This window comes from Sus scrofa, chromosome 2 (genome assembly GCF_054392235.1).
Source record: "Sus scrofa isolate SSC_HxYL_T2T_F1_AM1 chromosome 2, Sscrofa_HxYL_maternal_Yorkshire_Landrace_v2.0, whole genome shotgun sequence".
Taxonomy (NCBI): Eukaryota; Metazoa; Chordata; class Mammalia; order Artiodactyla; family Suidae; genus Sus; species Sus scrofa.
The window spans coordinates 72127246-72145147 of NC_139384.1; the positions used below are offsets into that span (position 1 = coordinate 72127246).

The 17902-nt window shown below is 37.1% G+C and overlaps 1 protein-coding gene and 1 pseudogene across 1 annotated transcript; both read right to left on the reverse strand.

Annotated features, from left to right (window-relative positions):
• Nucleotides 1-6621: 6621 nt before the first annotated feature.
• Nucleotides 6622-7584, reverse strand: LOC110259100 (olfactory receptor 7A17-like). Its single transcript, XM_021082416.2, has one exon. The coding sequence runs from the start codon at nt 7582-7584 to the stop codon at nt 6622-6624; it is 963 nt and encodes a 320-aa protein (XP_020938075.2).
• An 8712-nt stretch (nt 7585-16296) lies between these two features.
• On the reverse strand, nt 16297-17277 carry LOC146405454 (olfactory receptor 7A17-like; annotated as a pseudogene).
• Between the last annotated feature and the right edge of the window lie 625 nt (nt 17278-17902).

Here is a 17902-nt window from a genome sequence, read left to right on the forward strand (position 1 = left end):
GAAAGACTGTGAAAGTGGGAGTAGCACAGGCACACAACATGTTAAATGGCCATAAAAATAAAGAATCATTATTAGACTAGGGTTGGAAAAATTAATGAGTAAGAAAGAAAATGGGACAAAAATAAGAAAAATGACTGCATGAAAACCTGAAGAACATTTATGATGTATACAGAATCCTACTCATGCAATTGTGTAAAATTTTATGCATATGCATATATACATAATATGGAAAGAGAAGTTTTAAACAAAAGTCAGAATTTAAGGGAAAATGTCAGATAATGAACTAGGTTAAGTAATGTTGTTTGAAAACAACTGCATCTATCAAAATGGAAAGCAAATCTACAGGTATGTTATATGGAGATATGAAACAATAATAATTTAGAACATCAACAAGGGTCACTAATATAAAATTAAATTGCCAAGGACTTTGAAATAAAAGAACATAACAGAAGTGCTTTGAAAATGTAGGGAGATTAAAAAAAATAGAAAAAATCAGTAAAACCAAGAGCCGGTTTTTGAAAAGGTAAACAAAATTGACAAACCTATGGCTAGACTCACCAAGAAGAGGAGAGAAAAAACCCAAAGAAACAAAAAAAGAAACAAGAAGGAGAAGTCACAACAAATACTATGGAAATACAAAAAACCATGAGAGAATGCTATGAACAATTATATGCCAACAAATTTGACAACCTGGAAGAAATGGACAACTCTCTAGAGACTTAGAGCCTGCCAAAACTGAATCAAAAGGAAATAGATCAACTGAAAAGACCAATCACTAGAAATGAAATTGAATATGTCATAAAAACACTTCCTACAAATAAAAATCCAGGACCAAACGGCCTCACAGCTGAATTCTACCAAATGTACAAAGAGGAAATTATACTTATCCTCCTTAAACATTTTCAAAAAGTTGAAGAAGAAGGAACACTCCCAAAGGCATTCACCCTAATTTCAAAACCAAAGATACGACCAAAAAGGAAAACTATAGGCCAATATCTTTGATGAATATAGATGCAAAAATTCTCAACAAAATTTTAGCCAACTGAATCCAACAACACATCAAAAAGATCATACACCACAACAAAGTGGGATTTATCCCAGGTTCAAAAAGATGGTTGAACATGTGCAAATCAATTAACATCATACATCACATTAATAAAACAAAGGTCAAAAATCACATGATCATCTCAATAGATGCAGAAAAAGCATTTGACAAAGTCCAACATCCCTTCATGATCAAAACTCTTACCAAAGTGGATATAGAGGCAACATTCCTGAACATAATCAAAACCATTTATGACAAACCCACAGCAAATATAAAACTCAATGGAGAAAAGCTGAAAGCCTTCCCACTAAAATCTGGAGCAAGACAAGGATGTCCACTCTCACCAATGTTATTCAACATAGTATTGGAAGTCCTAGCCTCAGCAATCCGACAAACAAAAGAAATCAAAGGCATCCACATAGGAAGAGAAGAGGTAAAACTGTCTCTGTATGCAGATGACATGGTACTATTTATAGAAAACCCTAAGGACTCCACTCAAAATCTACTTCAACTGATTAAAAAATTCAGCAAAGGAGCAGGATATAAGATTAACTTTCAGAAATTAGTTGCAATTCTGTATCCTAAGAATGAAATATTAGAAAAGGAATACAGAAACACAATAACTTTTAAAATTGCACCCCCAAAAATCAAATAACTGGGAATACACCTGACCAAGGAGGTAAAAGACTTATGTGCTGAGAACTATAAAACATTAATGAAGGGAATTAAAGAGGATAATGAAATGGAAAGATTTCCCAAGATCCTGGGTTGAAAAAAATACTACTGTAAAAATGGCTATACCAGCCAAAGCAATGTACAGATTCAATGCGATCACTATCAAATTACCCATGACATTTTATACAGAACAAGAAAAAAGAATCCAAAAATTTATATGGAACCACAAAAGAACCATAAAAGACCCAGACTTCCAAAGCAATTCTGAGGAACAAAACCCAAGCAGGAGGCATAACTCTCCCAGACTTCAGGCAATATTACAAAGCCACAGTCATCAAGACAGTGTGGTACTGGTATCAAAACAGACAGGCAGACCAATGGAACAGAATAGAGAACCCAGAAATAAACCCACACACCTATGGTCAATTCATCTTTGACAAAGGAGGCCAGAAGATAAAATGGGAAAAAGACAGTCTTTTCAGCAAGTATTGCTGGGAAACCTGGACAGTGGCATGCAAATCAATGAAACTAGCACACACCCTTACATCATGCACAAAAATAAACTCAATATGGCTGAAAGACTTCAATATAAGACAAGATACCATCACACTCCTGGAAGAGAACATAGGCAAAACATTCTCTGACATCAATCTTACAAAAGTTTTCTCAGGATAGTCTCCCAAAGCAACAGAAATAAAAGCAAAAGTAAACCAATGGGACTTAATCAAACTGACAAGATTTTGCACAGCAAAGGAAGCCAAAGAAAAAACCAAAAGGCAAATTACAGAATGGGAGAAAATAGTTTCAAATGATGCAACGGACAAGGGCATAATCTCTAGAATATACAAGCAACTTATACAACTCAACAGCAAAAACGCCAACAACCCAATTGAAAAATGGGCAAAGGACCAGTATAGACATTTCTCCATGGGAGATATACAGATGGCCAACAAGCACATGAAAAAATGCTGAACATCACTGATTACTAGAGAAATGCAAGTCAAAAGTACCATGAGATACCACCTCACACCAGTCAGAATAGCCATCATTAATAAGCCTACAAATAACAAATGCTGGAGGGGGTGTGGAGAAAAAGGAACCCTCCTGCACAACCCTCCTGTTGGTGGCAATGTAAACTGGTACAACCACTCTGGAGAACAGTATGGAGATACCCTAAAAATCTATACTTAGAACTACCTTATGAGCCAGCAATCCCACTCTTGGGCATATATCCGGACAACACTTTGCTAAAAAAGACACATGCACCTGCATGTTCATTGCAGCCCTATTCACAACAGCTGAGACATGGAATCAACCCAAATGTCCACCAACAGATGATTGGATTAGGAAGATGTGGTGTATATATACCCAATGGAATACTACTCAGCCATAAAAAAGAACAAAATAATGTCATTTGCAGCAACATGGATGGAACTAGGGACTCTCCTACTGAGTGAAATGAGTCAGAAAGACAAAGACAAAAACCATATGATATCACTTATGCCTGGAATCTAATATACGGCATAAATGAACCTTTCCACAGAAAAGAAAATCATGGACTTGAAGAATAGACTTGTTGCCAAGGGGGAGGGGGAGGGAGTGGATGGACTGGGAGTCTGTGGTTAATAGATAAAAACTGTTGCCTTTGGAATGGATTAGCAATGATATCCTGCTGTGTAGCACTGGGACCTCTGTCTAGTCACTTATGATGGAGCATGACAATGTGAGAACAAAAACATGTGTATGTTTGTGTAACTGGGTCACCATGCTGTGCAGTAGGAAAAAAAATTTATTGGGGAAATAACAATTTAAAAATAAATAAATAAATAAATAAAAAGACAGGAGGATTTGACTCTAAAAGGGCAGTATAAGTGTATTTTTTTAGGGCAATGGAACTGTTCTGTATAATGATTGCAGTGATGCTAATGTGGCCCTATGCATTCATCAAAATTCACAGCTATACCCACATCAGTGAATTTTATTGTATGTACTCTAAAAAAATAAATTCACAGAAGTAAAAATGAAGGGCAGTAAAAAAAATTTAGGTACTATGCACGATGGATTTATTAAATTTTTCCTAAACCAGTGAGGAATTTCCCACTTAATTCAGAAGTTGAGAGCTATTCCCATGTCCCTCATCATACAATTTTGTAAATTTAAAATAAATAAATGTTATTATGTACCACTAGTTAGCATATTATTAAGACTGTCCAATTTAATTTTTACAACAGGGTGTTCTATGGGGCAGTACTTTTCTGAACTCCATTCTCCATTGGATAGACATGCCTCATAAGGATTTATTATTCTTCTGGAAGCTATAAACAAAGTAAAGGATGAGGTCTTGATTGGAATATGTTGGGGTGTTCCAGGTTCTTAAACTCCAGGGCAAGATTCTCAACCAGAGAAGATTTTGTCCTCGGGATATTTATCAATATCTGAAGGAATGCTTCTAATTTCCTATAAACCACAGACACAGCCTCCATTACAAATAATTATCCTGCCCCAAAAGTCAAGAGTAAGATGGGGAGAAAAGCTATTCCAGCTCAGAACATCTATCAACTCCTGTGCATACAAATGACAAAGGTATCACATTTAAATACAAATTCTGATTCATCAGGTCTCAGGTGGGCCCAGGAACTGCATTTCTAACAAGCCCCATGGTGTATTTGGTGCTTCAGGTCTTGGTATGAGGATCACAGTTTGGGTAGCAAGGCTGTAGAACTCTGTTAGAGTTGTGTGTACATGGGTTGAGTGTTCTCCACCAATAATCTTCTATGCATACATTTTGAAAGAAAAGATTTTCATTTACCTGATTGGAGCTTACACATAATTTATCATCAAAAAAACACCTGCCAATCCTTTACTTTGATGAAAATAGGATCCTTTCAAGTGGACACCAAAATCTATTCAGTGAATAGGTATAGAGCTGGAAAATGCAATATTATTCTTAGTGATAAAAAGTATAGTTTAAAATTTCCATCACAGTTAATATTTTTCCCAGATTCAAATGGCATATAAACAGAATGGATTCAAATTTGTGTTTCTGTGTAGATTCCATTGGGAAACCTGCAGTTAACTGTCATTTGTCAGTGACTATCACAGGAACTGTGGATGGAGCTGAGTAATTTAATATGATTTGAATGAGAACTAAACCCAGATACTTATAAGTATCTATACACCAAGCTGTAACTTGGAAGTTTCTATTTTCAAAAAGAGTGGTTAAGACAGTGATATTCAGAAGTCCCTGTTGTGGTACATCCATAAAGAATCTGACTAGTATCCATGAGGATGCAGGTTTGATCCCTGGCCTCACTCAGTGGGTTGGAGATCCAACATTGCCTTGAGCTATGTGGTCGGCTGGCAGCTGTAGCTCCAATTTGACCCCTAGCCTAGGAACTTCCATATGCCATGAGTGCAGCTCTTTAAAAAAGGGAAAAAAGTGATATACAAAGGAATGCTATACACAAAACTGAAAAATTGTAGTCTCTGTTTCCACAATTATACCACTACCAATTATACTGTGACATAAATTGCCTTACCAATAAAATGTTTTTCATAGTATTACAAGAGCTCATGACAATTCTTTCTGTTGAACAAGAGAAAATTTATTCAGGATGATGTATGTCATTGGATAAAAATATCTTTCCGAATAAACCTATATAACTCCATGAAGTAAATGTGAATTTTAACTATTTTGAATGAGGTTTGGGGAAAACATTGAGAAAGTAGGAAATTGACATAGGGGAAAACCGTCCATAAATCAGACCAAGAAGGAAACTTATAAATGTGAGTTACTTCAAAAGTAAGGACTAATTGAATTCAAGAAATGAAAATTTTAGGAAATACAGGCAAGGAGCAAGTTCTACCTTCACAATGTGATCAAATAATATTAAATTCTGGCTCTAACGCTTTGCATCCTGAAAAGAAATTGGCCAATTTTCCATCCCTATGTAACTGCTTGCCAAAGTATGTCCCTTTATAGCTGCCATCTCAAAGAACCTTTTCAGAGCCCTCCTTTTTTCAGTTTTATAAAGATACATTTGACAAACTCTGGACATATTGTAAAAATAGCTAATGGAAGTTTTCTGAGGGAGTTAATGTTGCCTAGGAAAAAGGATGTAAAAGGCAAGAAATGGAGCATAAGCTTTGTTTACATATTTTTTTAAAAGATGTGTTTGACATACAACACCATATGAGTTTAAGGTATAGCGACAGCATAATGCTTGACATATATTTTGTGAAATCATTATCATTATCACAATAGTTAACATCCATCATCTTGCATAGATACAGAAACAAAAGAATCACATGAGTACATAGGCATTTGGGCTCCCTCATTGTCCATCCTTCAAAGATGAGGACATATATACATATTAGATATGTATACGCAAGTTGCCCTTCAACAACACAAGGATTATGGGCACTGACATTTTGATTAGTCTAAAACCCTCATACAACTTTAGTCATCTCTCCATATGCACAGCTTCAATGCATCTTATTACATATAATAAAAATTACCTTAGTTGCCAGCTGTATTTTTCATAGATTAATGAAACTCACGACAATTCTTTTAGGGAGACCAGAGAAAAGTTACTTGGGATGATGTATATCATTTGAGAAGTAATTATTCTTAATAATTCTAAAATCTCCCACTAAGGAATGGAATTTCCAAACATTTCTGATCCAAATGCAGGACAATTTTGAAGTGAGACAAAGTACAAACCACCTGTATATCAGAGGAAGGAAAATCTTGAAAAAGAATTCCCTGCAATTATATGCAGAAGCTGATCCCCCTAAAAAGGAAATCCCAGAAAATAAATTGAAGGGTAAAATTTTATTATACAATGATCAAAAAAAAATCCCTATTTCTGGTTCTGAGAATTTGAGTCATGCACTTAAGGTCATTTCATCACTCCCAGGATAATTGTCCATTTTTTACCTGGCATCAAATAGAATCTCCTCAGAGCACTCTTTATATCTTTATTTCTCAGACTGTAGATGAAGGGGTTTAGCATGGGGATGATCACAGTGTACATGACTGAGGCTATTGCACTTGAGTGTGAGTTGTGGGTAGCAGAAGAGCTGACATACACTCCTAACACTGTGCAACAAAATAAGAGGACAGCTGAAAGGTGAGGCACACAGGTGGAAAAAGCTTTATACTTCCCCTGAGCTGATGAGATTCCATGAATGCAAGCAAATATTTTAGAGTAAGAATAAAGGATACCAGAAAAAGGACCAATGCTCATGAGGAGAGCTGCAAAACACATCACCAGGTTATTGAGAAATGTGTCAGAACTGGCAAGTTGTACCACCTGATTGAGTTCACAGAAAAAGTGGGGGATTTCCAAATCTGTGCAGAAGGACAATCGCAACACCATTAAGCCATGTAACAAGGAATACATGGCCATCATTATCCATGACAGCAGAACCAACAGTCTACAGAGTCCAGGGTTCATTATGCTCATGTAACGCAGTGGGTGGCAGATGGCCACAAACCTGTCATAGGCCATCACACTCAGGAGAAGATCATCTAAACCTCCAAACAGTATGTAAAAATATATCTGGGTGAGGCAGCCTTCATAGGTTATGACTTTGCACTGGGTCTGTATGTCCCACAACATCTTTGGAATGGTGGTGGAGGTGAAACAGATGTCTACAAAGGACAGGTTGGATAGAAAAAAGTACATGGGTGTGTGGAGGTGGGAGTCTGAGCTGACAGCCAGGATGATGAGCAGGTTCCCAAACACAGTGATCAGGTACATGGAGAGGAAAATCCCAAATATGAGGGGCTGCAATTTTGGATCCTCTGTAAGTCCCAGAAGGAGAAATTTTGAAATTTGTGTATCATTCCCTGATTCCATTGGATGGAAGTGACTATCAGGAAAAAAAGGTAAATGTCATAATGAATTTCATCTAAACTGGCATAACTCAAATAGCTGAAATACTTCAATTTCTTTTTTTTTTTAATTTTTTAGGGCTGCACCCACTGCATATGGACTTTCCCAGGCAAGGGGTTGAACTGGAGCTATAGCTACTGATCTATGCAGCAGCCACAGCAACATGGGATCTGAGCTGTGTCTTCGGCCTACATCACAGCTCACAGCAATGTCGGTCCTCAACCCAATGAGCAAGGCCAGGGATTGAGCCTGCATCCTCATGGATACCAGTCAGGTTCATTAACCACTGTGCCATCATGGGTACTCCCCAAATACTTCAATTTCTATGTTGATGGAAAGAAAATTATGTTAATATTTTGGGTATAGGTAACTTCTTCTTGAGGTAATCCCCACTTCATCACTGACTAGGAATTTTTGTCCATTTCAGCATGCATTTAAGAAATATATATTGAGTACCAACCATGTTTCAAGCAACAGAGGGAATAAATTATGCTAAAAAAACAAATATCTATTCCCCTTTTCCTTCTCCTTGAGAATGATTATGGAATGATAGATTCCCATAACCATTTGAAAGATGATATTCAAACAAAATGTTACATACTATGTCAGAAGATGAAAAAGTCTGAGGCATGAATTTTGAAAAGAAAACCAGGCAAAATGGGAGAACGGTAGGAAGTTTCATTTTGTGCAGAATGTTCAAATGAGGTCTGCAAAGTTATATTTGAATACAGACTTCAAGAAAGAGAGAGAAATAATTTTTATGATATTAGAAGTGTGTTTCTGGAAGAGGGAAGGGTCACTTCAAAGGACCTGAGGAAATTACTGGTTTTGTTTGGTCTTTTGTCTTTTTAGGGCTGCACCCATGGCATATGGCCGTTTCCAGGCTAGGGGTCCAATCGGAGCTGTAGCCACTGACCTACACCACAGCTACAGCAACATGAGATCCAAGCTGTATCTGCAACCTACACCACAGCTCACAGCAGCACCAGATCCTTAACCCATTGAGCAAGTCCAGGGATCGAACCCACGTTCTCATGGACGCTAGTTGGGTTTGCTAGCCGCTGAGCCACAAGGCGAACTCTAGATGCTGGCTTTCTATGTGTAGATCCAAACAAGGAAGCCAGTGGGGCAGAGGAATGAACAAAAGGCAGAGTGATGAGAGGTGGTATCAGAGGTTGTTGAGGAAAAAGGTGGCCCCCTCTCCTATAGCTACAACTTGAGTATACAGAGAATCTCCCTGTTCACATCCCATTCCTAGCATTTTACTCATTTTATTCATTTTATCACAAGGGTGCCATTTAAATTAAAGAAGATCCCCTTGTTAGCACTATCTGTTGATTGAATTCTGGCCTCTGTACATTTTGTTACCTTAATATATGAGTCAGATGCCTCTATTTTGAGAACTGCTCTCACTCCATAAGGCATAGGCACACACACCCCATGATGTCCTGGGAAGAATTACTACCACACATTTCTTACTCAGAAACACCCTCCTTACAACTCAAATGAGTTAGATCAGATTAAATTTTCCATGGAAAATGTTTAGATTGCACCCAGAAATTCCATTTTATAAGTTTATCATGGACAAATAAACTCTGGGTTCCATTTTGGTCAGGCCACTTTCAGTTGAGTAGTTAAAGAAATAAAAATAGTAAGAGAGAGAGACTTTGATAGAGAAATGAAATGGACATATGGATGTTAGGGGGAAAGATCTAATAACCTCATCTGGCCCCAACACAATGTGATGAAGACTCCCCTCATAACTTGATAACATTCCAACTCCAGGAGTTCCCGTCATGGCACAGTGGTTAACAAATCCGACTAGGAACCATGAGGTTGCTGGTTCAATCCCTTTTCTTGCTCAGTGGTTTAAGGATCCAGCATTACCGTGAGCTGTGGTATAGGTTACAGATGTGGCTTGAATCCCGTGTTGCTGTGGCTCTGGTATAGGCTGATGGCTATAGTTCTGGTTAGACCCCTAGCCTGGGAACTTCCATATGCCATGGGAGCAGCCCTAGAAAAGGCAAAAAGTCAATAAAATAAAATAAAATAAAATAAAATAAAATAAAATAAAATAAAATAAAATAAAATAAAATAAAAAACAGTGACCTCAAGCAAGGGGTATAGATCAAACATATTACAGACCTTGGCTTCCCAGTCTGTGCTACTTCCATGTATTTTTATCCTTAACTACACTGAATGGGTTAGAGGTTGACACAACTCAAGTTGTACAGATCAGATTATGTACAAATAGCACCCAAATTCCACTTTTTAATCTTTAGTTACTGATAAACTGGATTCTAGATTTCAGTATGGCATTTTAATGCGTTTTTTTAGAGACACCTAATTTTTTTTCAGTAAACAAATATGCCTATGTGTATATCCAAATATCTATATTTCTCTAAAATTGTATCTCAATATCTATCTATCTATCATCTATCTACCTATTTATCTACAGAGGAAGAATGAGACAGAGACAGAGAGAATGGATATGAAAGGGAATACAGATCTAATAACCTCCAATGATCCCTGAGAGATATTAGCAAAGGAAAGCTTCTTTGGTTCTTGTGACATTTCAGGTGCTGTTATATTTCCTTGATGCCCAGGAGAAATAATAAAAAGGAATAAATAAATTTATCCAAAGATCAATTAGCAATATCTTATGGTGTGAAATATTTATGGATGGCATGGCTCAAGAAAAATGAGCCAAGGGCATAAACCAATACTCTGTAAAAGGGTATATAAATTATGATGAATATGAATTTAAAGGTGGCCATTTTTATGATCAGGCAGCAAAACCTGTTTTTTCCTGTGCCTGTTTCACATTTATTTGGCTAATTGTTTTCACAAGGTCTGAAAGCAGAGGAAGCAAGCCTCTTTCTCCCTTTTGTAGGTGGCATCTTCTCTGTTATTTTTGGGTTTTGATCATTTTTCTGATGTCTTCTGGGCACACTCTAGTCCTTGTTCTGATCTTTGTCCAACCAACAATGGCCTCCAAAGTTCACACATATCAAACCTATAAACACCATGAAAATTCCAACCTTTTCACTGGATAACTTTCTTCACATCGTATCATACACACATTTTTTCATTGTGCTGTGTGTCTTCAGTTATAATGCTAGCTCCAAACATGCAAGGACTTCAACCGTTTTGTTCATCTTTGTATTTTAGCTGAGTATGTGAGCATAGGTGAACTTGTAGAAAAATAAATTTAGAAAAATGAAAAGTTAGGAAATAAAAAGATTCACAAGAAGAATGAAACCAGGTTAAATACTATGGTTTCAAAACAAATGTGGTAAACAGAATTAAATGGAGCACTGAAAACTAATTGTCAAGAAATATGAATGCAAACATTTGTGATGTCAGTATGGATTAATTAAGTTGGCAATGACCTAAATGTAAATCATTTGCAATATAATGTTCCTAGAATGCTCTGGAATGCAGGACATACTCAGTTATTATTATTGAAAGAATTCATACTTTTGTTTTACTGTATATGAACTTTTAATATGTGGCAATGTTGTATTTCAATTTATTTGGAAAGGTTTAATGTTGATAAAAGTGGGCATACATGTCCATCTATCTTGCAAAAAATGAGGTTTCTCACTTTTTCTCACAGCTTACAAAAAATTAGAGAGGTCATGGCTTTGGTGTAAGAATAACCAACATGTTTTATATGAACAGAGACATCTAAATATATGAAATCAATGGGTGGGCAAAACCACCTTAAATATTACAAGCAACACAGAAGCAATAGATCTGTATAACTAAATAAAGTTAAAAACTTTAATGCCCAAAATTGTACCTCACAAGTTAATTGAAAAATAGTCAATTATAAGAATTATTTGAAAGACTGATAGCTGTAGAAAAATGGACATACATTATAAGGAAATATAGTCATTACAGGCAAATCAAAATGGATATCCAATCTATATAAGTATTTTCTCTAGCTCAGTATGTGGTCTAAGAAATCAGCCATCTTTCATAATATGGCCATGAGAAAAAACTTAAAGGTCTGTCAAATATGGGCTGAGAATTTTGGAACTAGTAGCAAAGGAGACTCTCTGATATTTCTGGCAGAAACATGACATGTTACAACATTATAGGGAAAAATTTGATGACAGCTATAAGATTCAAAATGCAGATATTCTTTAACTCAGGGTTCTTCAATGTTGGGATGATGGACATCCTGGGCCAGATTATTGACTGTGGTGGTGTCTATACTGTGCATTGTAGGAACTTTGGATCATCTCTGACCTGTACCGAGCCCTCCATGTGTGACAGCCAAAAAATCCCTGCACATGTTCAATGTATTCAAGGGGAAGATCATCCACAGTCAGAACCATAGTTTGAATTTCACTATCTCAACATATTTTTGGGGGAGTTTTTGCTATGGCTCAATGGCATTGGCAGTGTCTCTGGAGCACTGGGACTCAGGTTTGATCCCCAGCCCAGGCAGTGATTTAATGATCTAGTATTGCTGAAACTGTAGTGTAGGTTGCACCTGTGGCTTGGATCTGATCCCTGGCCAGGGACTCCATATGCCTCAGGGGGGCCAAAAAAAGAAAAAAGAAAAAAACAATATGTTAAAACCATTTTTTTTGTGGCATTGGATAATAGCAAGTTAGTGATAAAAGATATAAAAGACCTTCAAAGTGAGAGTGTCATAGGCACACCATAAACTATTATACAGGCATAAAAATCATGTCTTGGAGTTTCTGTTGTGGCTCAGCTGTAGTGAACTGGACTAGTATCCAAGAGGATGCATGTTCAGTTCCTAGTCCCACTTCAGGGTTAAGGATCCAGTGTTGCCATGATCTGCAGTGTAGGTTGCAGATGGGGCTCAGATCAATTATTGTTGTGGCTGTGGTGTTTGCCAGCATATGAAGTTCCAATTCAACTCCTAGCCTGGGAACTTCCATATGCCACAGGTGTGGCCCTAAAAGATAAAAAATAAAAATAATCAGTCTTCATTATGCTAGTGATTGGAGGCAAGTTTACAAGGAATTTTTGAAAAGAAGGAAGATGGGACAAAAAGTAGGAACAATGGCTTCACTAAAACATAAAGAGCATTTACAACATGCATAGGATTCTATTATTTATTAGTGTAAAAATGTATGTGTATGTGGGTATGCATAATATAGAAGTTTTATTTATTTTTTATTTCTTTCTTTATTAAAGTGTAGTTGATTTTCAGTGTTGTGGCAACCACTGCTGTGCGCAAAATGACCCAGGCATACATACATGTACATTCTTTTGAAGTTTTAAAAGAAAATAAGACTTTAAGGGAAAATGCCAGTGAGAATGAAATCAGGTTAAGTGGAGTGGTTTTGAAAAAACTGTATGTAATAAAGTTGAATGAAAATCTATAAGTAAGTTACATAAAGACATGAAATAATAATTTAACATCATAAACTTGGGTCACAATATAAAATTAAATTGCCCATGACCAGAAAGTGAAAGTATATAAAGAAGGGCTTTTCAAGTAGGGAGATAGGAGTTCTCATCATGGCACAGCGGAAATGAATCTGACTAGGAACCATGAGGTTTTGGATTCAATCCCTGGCCTCACTCAGTGGGTTAAGGATCTGGCATTGTCATGAGCCTTGGTGGAGGTCACAGATGTGGCTCAGATCTGGTTGCTGTGGCTGTGGTGTAGGCCGGCAGCTGTTCCTCTGATTTGACCCTTCACCTGGGAATCTCCATATGCTGTGGGTGTGGCCCTCAAAAGACAAAAGACAAAAAAAAAAAAAAGGTAGTGAGATAAAGCAGGGTCTAAATTATAATTTCATCTTATATGAAGTTGGATTTCAGTGTGCTTAAGGATGACACAGGTGATCTTTAGTCAAATGGTAAAGAAGTATGTTTTCCTAAAGATGGCCAGATGTGAAGTAATTTTTAGATATAGATCTAACTGGAAAAGGGAAAAAAAAACATGAGGGAATAACTGAGATATAAAACCTTGTTGGAAACTTATAAAGTGTGATATATGTATAAGTATATTATAAATAAGGATGTGACACTTTCATGATCTTGGACACATGTTTGACTTTTACTGGAAGCACTTCCTGCTTCTCATCCCTCTTCCAGTTGGGTTTCCATTCCTACCACTGAATCGGCATCACTGAGCATTGAGTTCAACATTTACTTCTCCATTTAGCACCATAAAAATATATTATTATTTAATCAAGTAAGCAAACAATCATAGTGGTCTCTGGCTCTGAGTTAGGCTGAATTGGTTGTCAGGTGACCTTACTTAAACATTTTTTGGATTTCATTTTGTTTATTTTGCAGTGTCTTTTTGGCTTTTGGACTCACCTGCATGGGAACTCTGAGGTGAAGTTCACCCTGTGGAAGTCTGAATGTCTTCCTGGATGGTTGATGATGGAGAGTGAAGCTCTGTCCCCAGGCAAGACAGCAGGACGGCATTAAGCACTAGCCTGTTAGTCAGATGTAGGACTCTAAAAAGCAACAAACTGTCTCATCCATGCACAGGTTGTCCAAGCTCAGGAACTGAGCAGAGGAGATATTTACCGCTCTATGCATCTGCTCATTAGGTACAGTTGCTTCATGATTTCCCTGGGATTTGGTATGAACAGAAGAATTTTTCCTGCTGATTCTCTGTTCCCAAGATACCAGTTATAAGCCAGGAGAATTCAATTTTTTTAAATTGGAGAATAATTGATTTACAGTATTGTATCAATTTCTGCTGTACAGCATAATGATTGAGTCATACATATATGTACATTATTTTTCTCATATTATCTTCTATCCTGGTCTATCCCAAGAGACTGAATATAGTTCCCTGTTCTATACAGTTGTACATCATTGCCATTCTTTTTTTTTTTGTCTTTTGTTCTTTTAGGGCTGAACCTGCGGCATATGGATGTTCCCAGGTTAGGGGTCTAATTGGAGCTGTAGCCTATGGCCTATGCCACAGCCACAGCAATGCCAGATCCAAGCTGCATCTGTGACCTACACCACAGCTCATGGCAATGCTGGATCCTTAACCCACTGAGTGAGGCCAGAGATCGAATCTGCAACCTCATGGCTCCTAGTTGGATTTGTATCCACTGCTCTGTGAAGGGAAGACCCGCTTATCCATTCTAAATGTAATAATTTGCATCTGCCAACTATAAAGTCCCTGTCCATCCCACACCTCCCCCTGGGCAAACACAACCTATTCTCTATGTCCATGAGTCTATTCTGTTGTGTAGGTAGGTTTATTTGTGTCATATTTTAGATTCCACACATAAGTGATATCATATGTCACTTGTCCTTCTCTTGTCTGTCCTTGGGGAGGCCCCACAATTTCCTGCCCAGTTTCACACTAACTAACTTATACAATAATCTGATCAGATAGAACTGAGTGCAATAGTAATAATTTAATTCTGCTTGTTCCAGGCGTTCATTCTTCTATTTGAAGATAACATGCATGATTACTCTGTTATTCAAGTTTATTTCATATAACTGATTAAAAATTAACTCCATTAGTGTCCCTTTAGGGTCACATGGACAGATTGGAAGAACAGGGATATTTGCATGACACTTGTGACTCTGAATCACTACTTGAACAAGAATCTAAGGTTTCTGGGGAGTCATCCTTTCATTATGAAAATGATATATAATGGATGATATGGATAGTGTTCATTCTCTGCCTTTTTAATAGTTGTGAAAATGTTGAAGAGTGGGAGATATTTTATTTGAAGAAATAGAAGGAAGCATATTTTGTAAAGGCACTGGATATTTTCAAAGAGAAAAAGAAAATAATCGAATAAAAACCCAAAACCTCCCTCCAGTCCTTCAGTTTATTGAATGCATCTTACAAATGGACATCGATACTCCATATTTCAATGAGTAGATTAAATACCTGAAAAGTATTTCTCATAGAATAAATTTATGATTTAATATTTTGTTTCTTCAGACTTAAGGTCAAATCAATCCTAAGGCTGTATTATATCAATCTATTTTTTTCATAATTGTCTTTCTGTGTGGATGGCACATGGAGACATGTATTTTACTATCAATTTTTGCCAGTGGTTAGGGTAGATGTGGTGGATACACGCTGTATAGAAGAGCAAGATTCTAATGAGTAGAAAAATATCCTTGATCAGTGACAACAACCAGTATGTTAAAATTTGGACTGTCAAGAAGAGCAATTAAGGTAGTGATATGCTACGAATGATGTTTGTGAAAGTGAAAAAAACCCCAGAGGTCCCAGATTTTTATCTGTAATAAACTTAGAAATGGCTTTCGTTGTCAAGAACCGTTTTCTCCTGAAGAGAGGTAGTATAACTCATGACTACTTTTTTTGTCAAACAAACAAAAATACTCAGTAGGTTATATTTCTTTTGAGAAGAAATTAATCTTGAGATCTCTTGAGATTATATGGGAATTTTCAAATGCTTCACATCCATGTTCAGGAATACATTTGGGGCAGTATAAGAATGAAAAAAGGGAAAGGCTCTTGGATATCAGAGACCTCACAAAATTTACATGTGGGTTAATAAATTGTATAGAGAACTTGAAATAAAAATAAAAATTCCAAGAATAATAGAAGAGGTATGTTCTACCGTCACAATGTGATAGAAGACTGGTAGCATTTTACTCAGTCTTTGAGCTCTTCTATCAAAGAGAGTGCTGACACCATAGAGCAATAGAACCTTTTATAGTTTCTTATCCAAAGAAAATTTTCAGAGTCCTCTTTAAGTCTTTATTCCTCAGACTGTAGATAAAGGGATTCAGTATGGGTGTGACCACAGTGTACATCACTGAGGCTTTTGCCCTTGAGTGTGTGAGCTGTGGGTAGCAGCAGAGCTAAAGTACATTCCTAAACCTGTCTAATAAAATAAGGGACAATTAAGAGGTGAGATGCATGGGTGGAAAATGCTTTATACTTCCCCTGAGCTGATGAGATTCCATGTTTGGAGGAACCTATCTTTGAGTATGAGTAAAAGATACCAAAGAGGGAACCACCAGCCAGAAACACAGCTATGAAATACATCACCATATTGTTGAGAAAGGTGTCTGAATTGGAAAGCTGGCTCATCTGATTGAGTTCACAGAAAAAGTGAGGGATTTCTAAGACTTGACAGAAGGACAGTTGCAACACCAGAAAACTTTCTAACAGGGAATGCAGGGCCCTTATGACCCAGGACACCAGAACCAGCAGTCCACAGACCCAGGGTTTCATGTGTAGTGAAGGAGGTGTGTAGTGCAGGAGGTGACAGATGGCAGCAAATCTGTCATAGGCCATCACAATCAGGAAGAAGATGTCCAATGCTATGAAGAATGTAACAAAACACATTTGGATGATGTAGTTTTCATAGGTTATTACTTTGCTTTGTGTTTGAATGTTAAGAACAACTTTGGGACGGAGGTGGAGGTGAAACAGATGTCTGCAAAGGAAAGGTTGGAGAGGAAGAAGTAGATGGGTATGTGGAGATGAGAGTCAGAGATGGTGGCCAGGTTGATGAGAAGGTTTCCAGACATTGTGATGAGGTACATGGAGAGAAAAAGCAAAAATCTGAGTGGCTGCAGTTCTGGCTCCTGTGAAAATCCCATAATAAGAAATTCTGAAACTCTGGTCAGGTTTCTTGGTGCTAGGTGGTGAAAGTGACTGTCAGGAAAGGGGAAAATAATATGACTAATCTTCATAATTGGGGCATTACTCACATTGTTGAAATGCTACCATTTCTATTTTGCCAACAATAAATGAATCTCAATATTTTTTCATGGATTTGTTCCCCTTTAGAGAATCTCCTGTGTCATCTCTAAATAGCAAAAGTGACCCAATCTCATTTTTTTCCACCCAAATGTCATGTATTCCCAGTTTTAACATGAAATTAAACTTCATATGCAAGAAAATTGTAAATTGAAAATCTACATTTGAAAATTGTAAATTGAATTGCGATATTGTTCTAGGTACTGTCAATGCAGAGAGCATAGGGTGCTAAAATACAAAACTCCTAAAATCCAGTTATGATGAGAGCATGTAAGGAAATAAAAATTATGTAGCATATCATATGGTTACAGGTGTTATGAAGAAAAAGAGTGCAGGTATAAAAGAGAGAGGGAAGAGGGATTGCCATTTTTTTTTAAATGGGCATATCCACTGCATATAGATGTTCCCAGGCCAGAGATTGAATCAAAGCTGCCACTGCCACCTATGTCACAGCTATAGTGCCAGATCCCTAACCCGCTGTTCTGGGGCCTGGATGGAACCCACAACCTCTGCAACAACCTGAGCTATTACAATCAGATTTTTAACCCACTGCATCAC

Coding starts and splice junctions, on each gene's coding strand:
- LOC110259100 (XM_021082416.2), bottom strand. CDS start 7,584: ATGGAATCAGGGAATGATACACAAATTTCAAAATTTCTCCTTCTGGGA.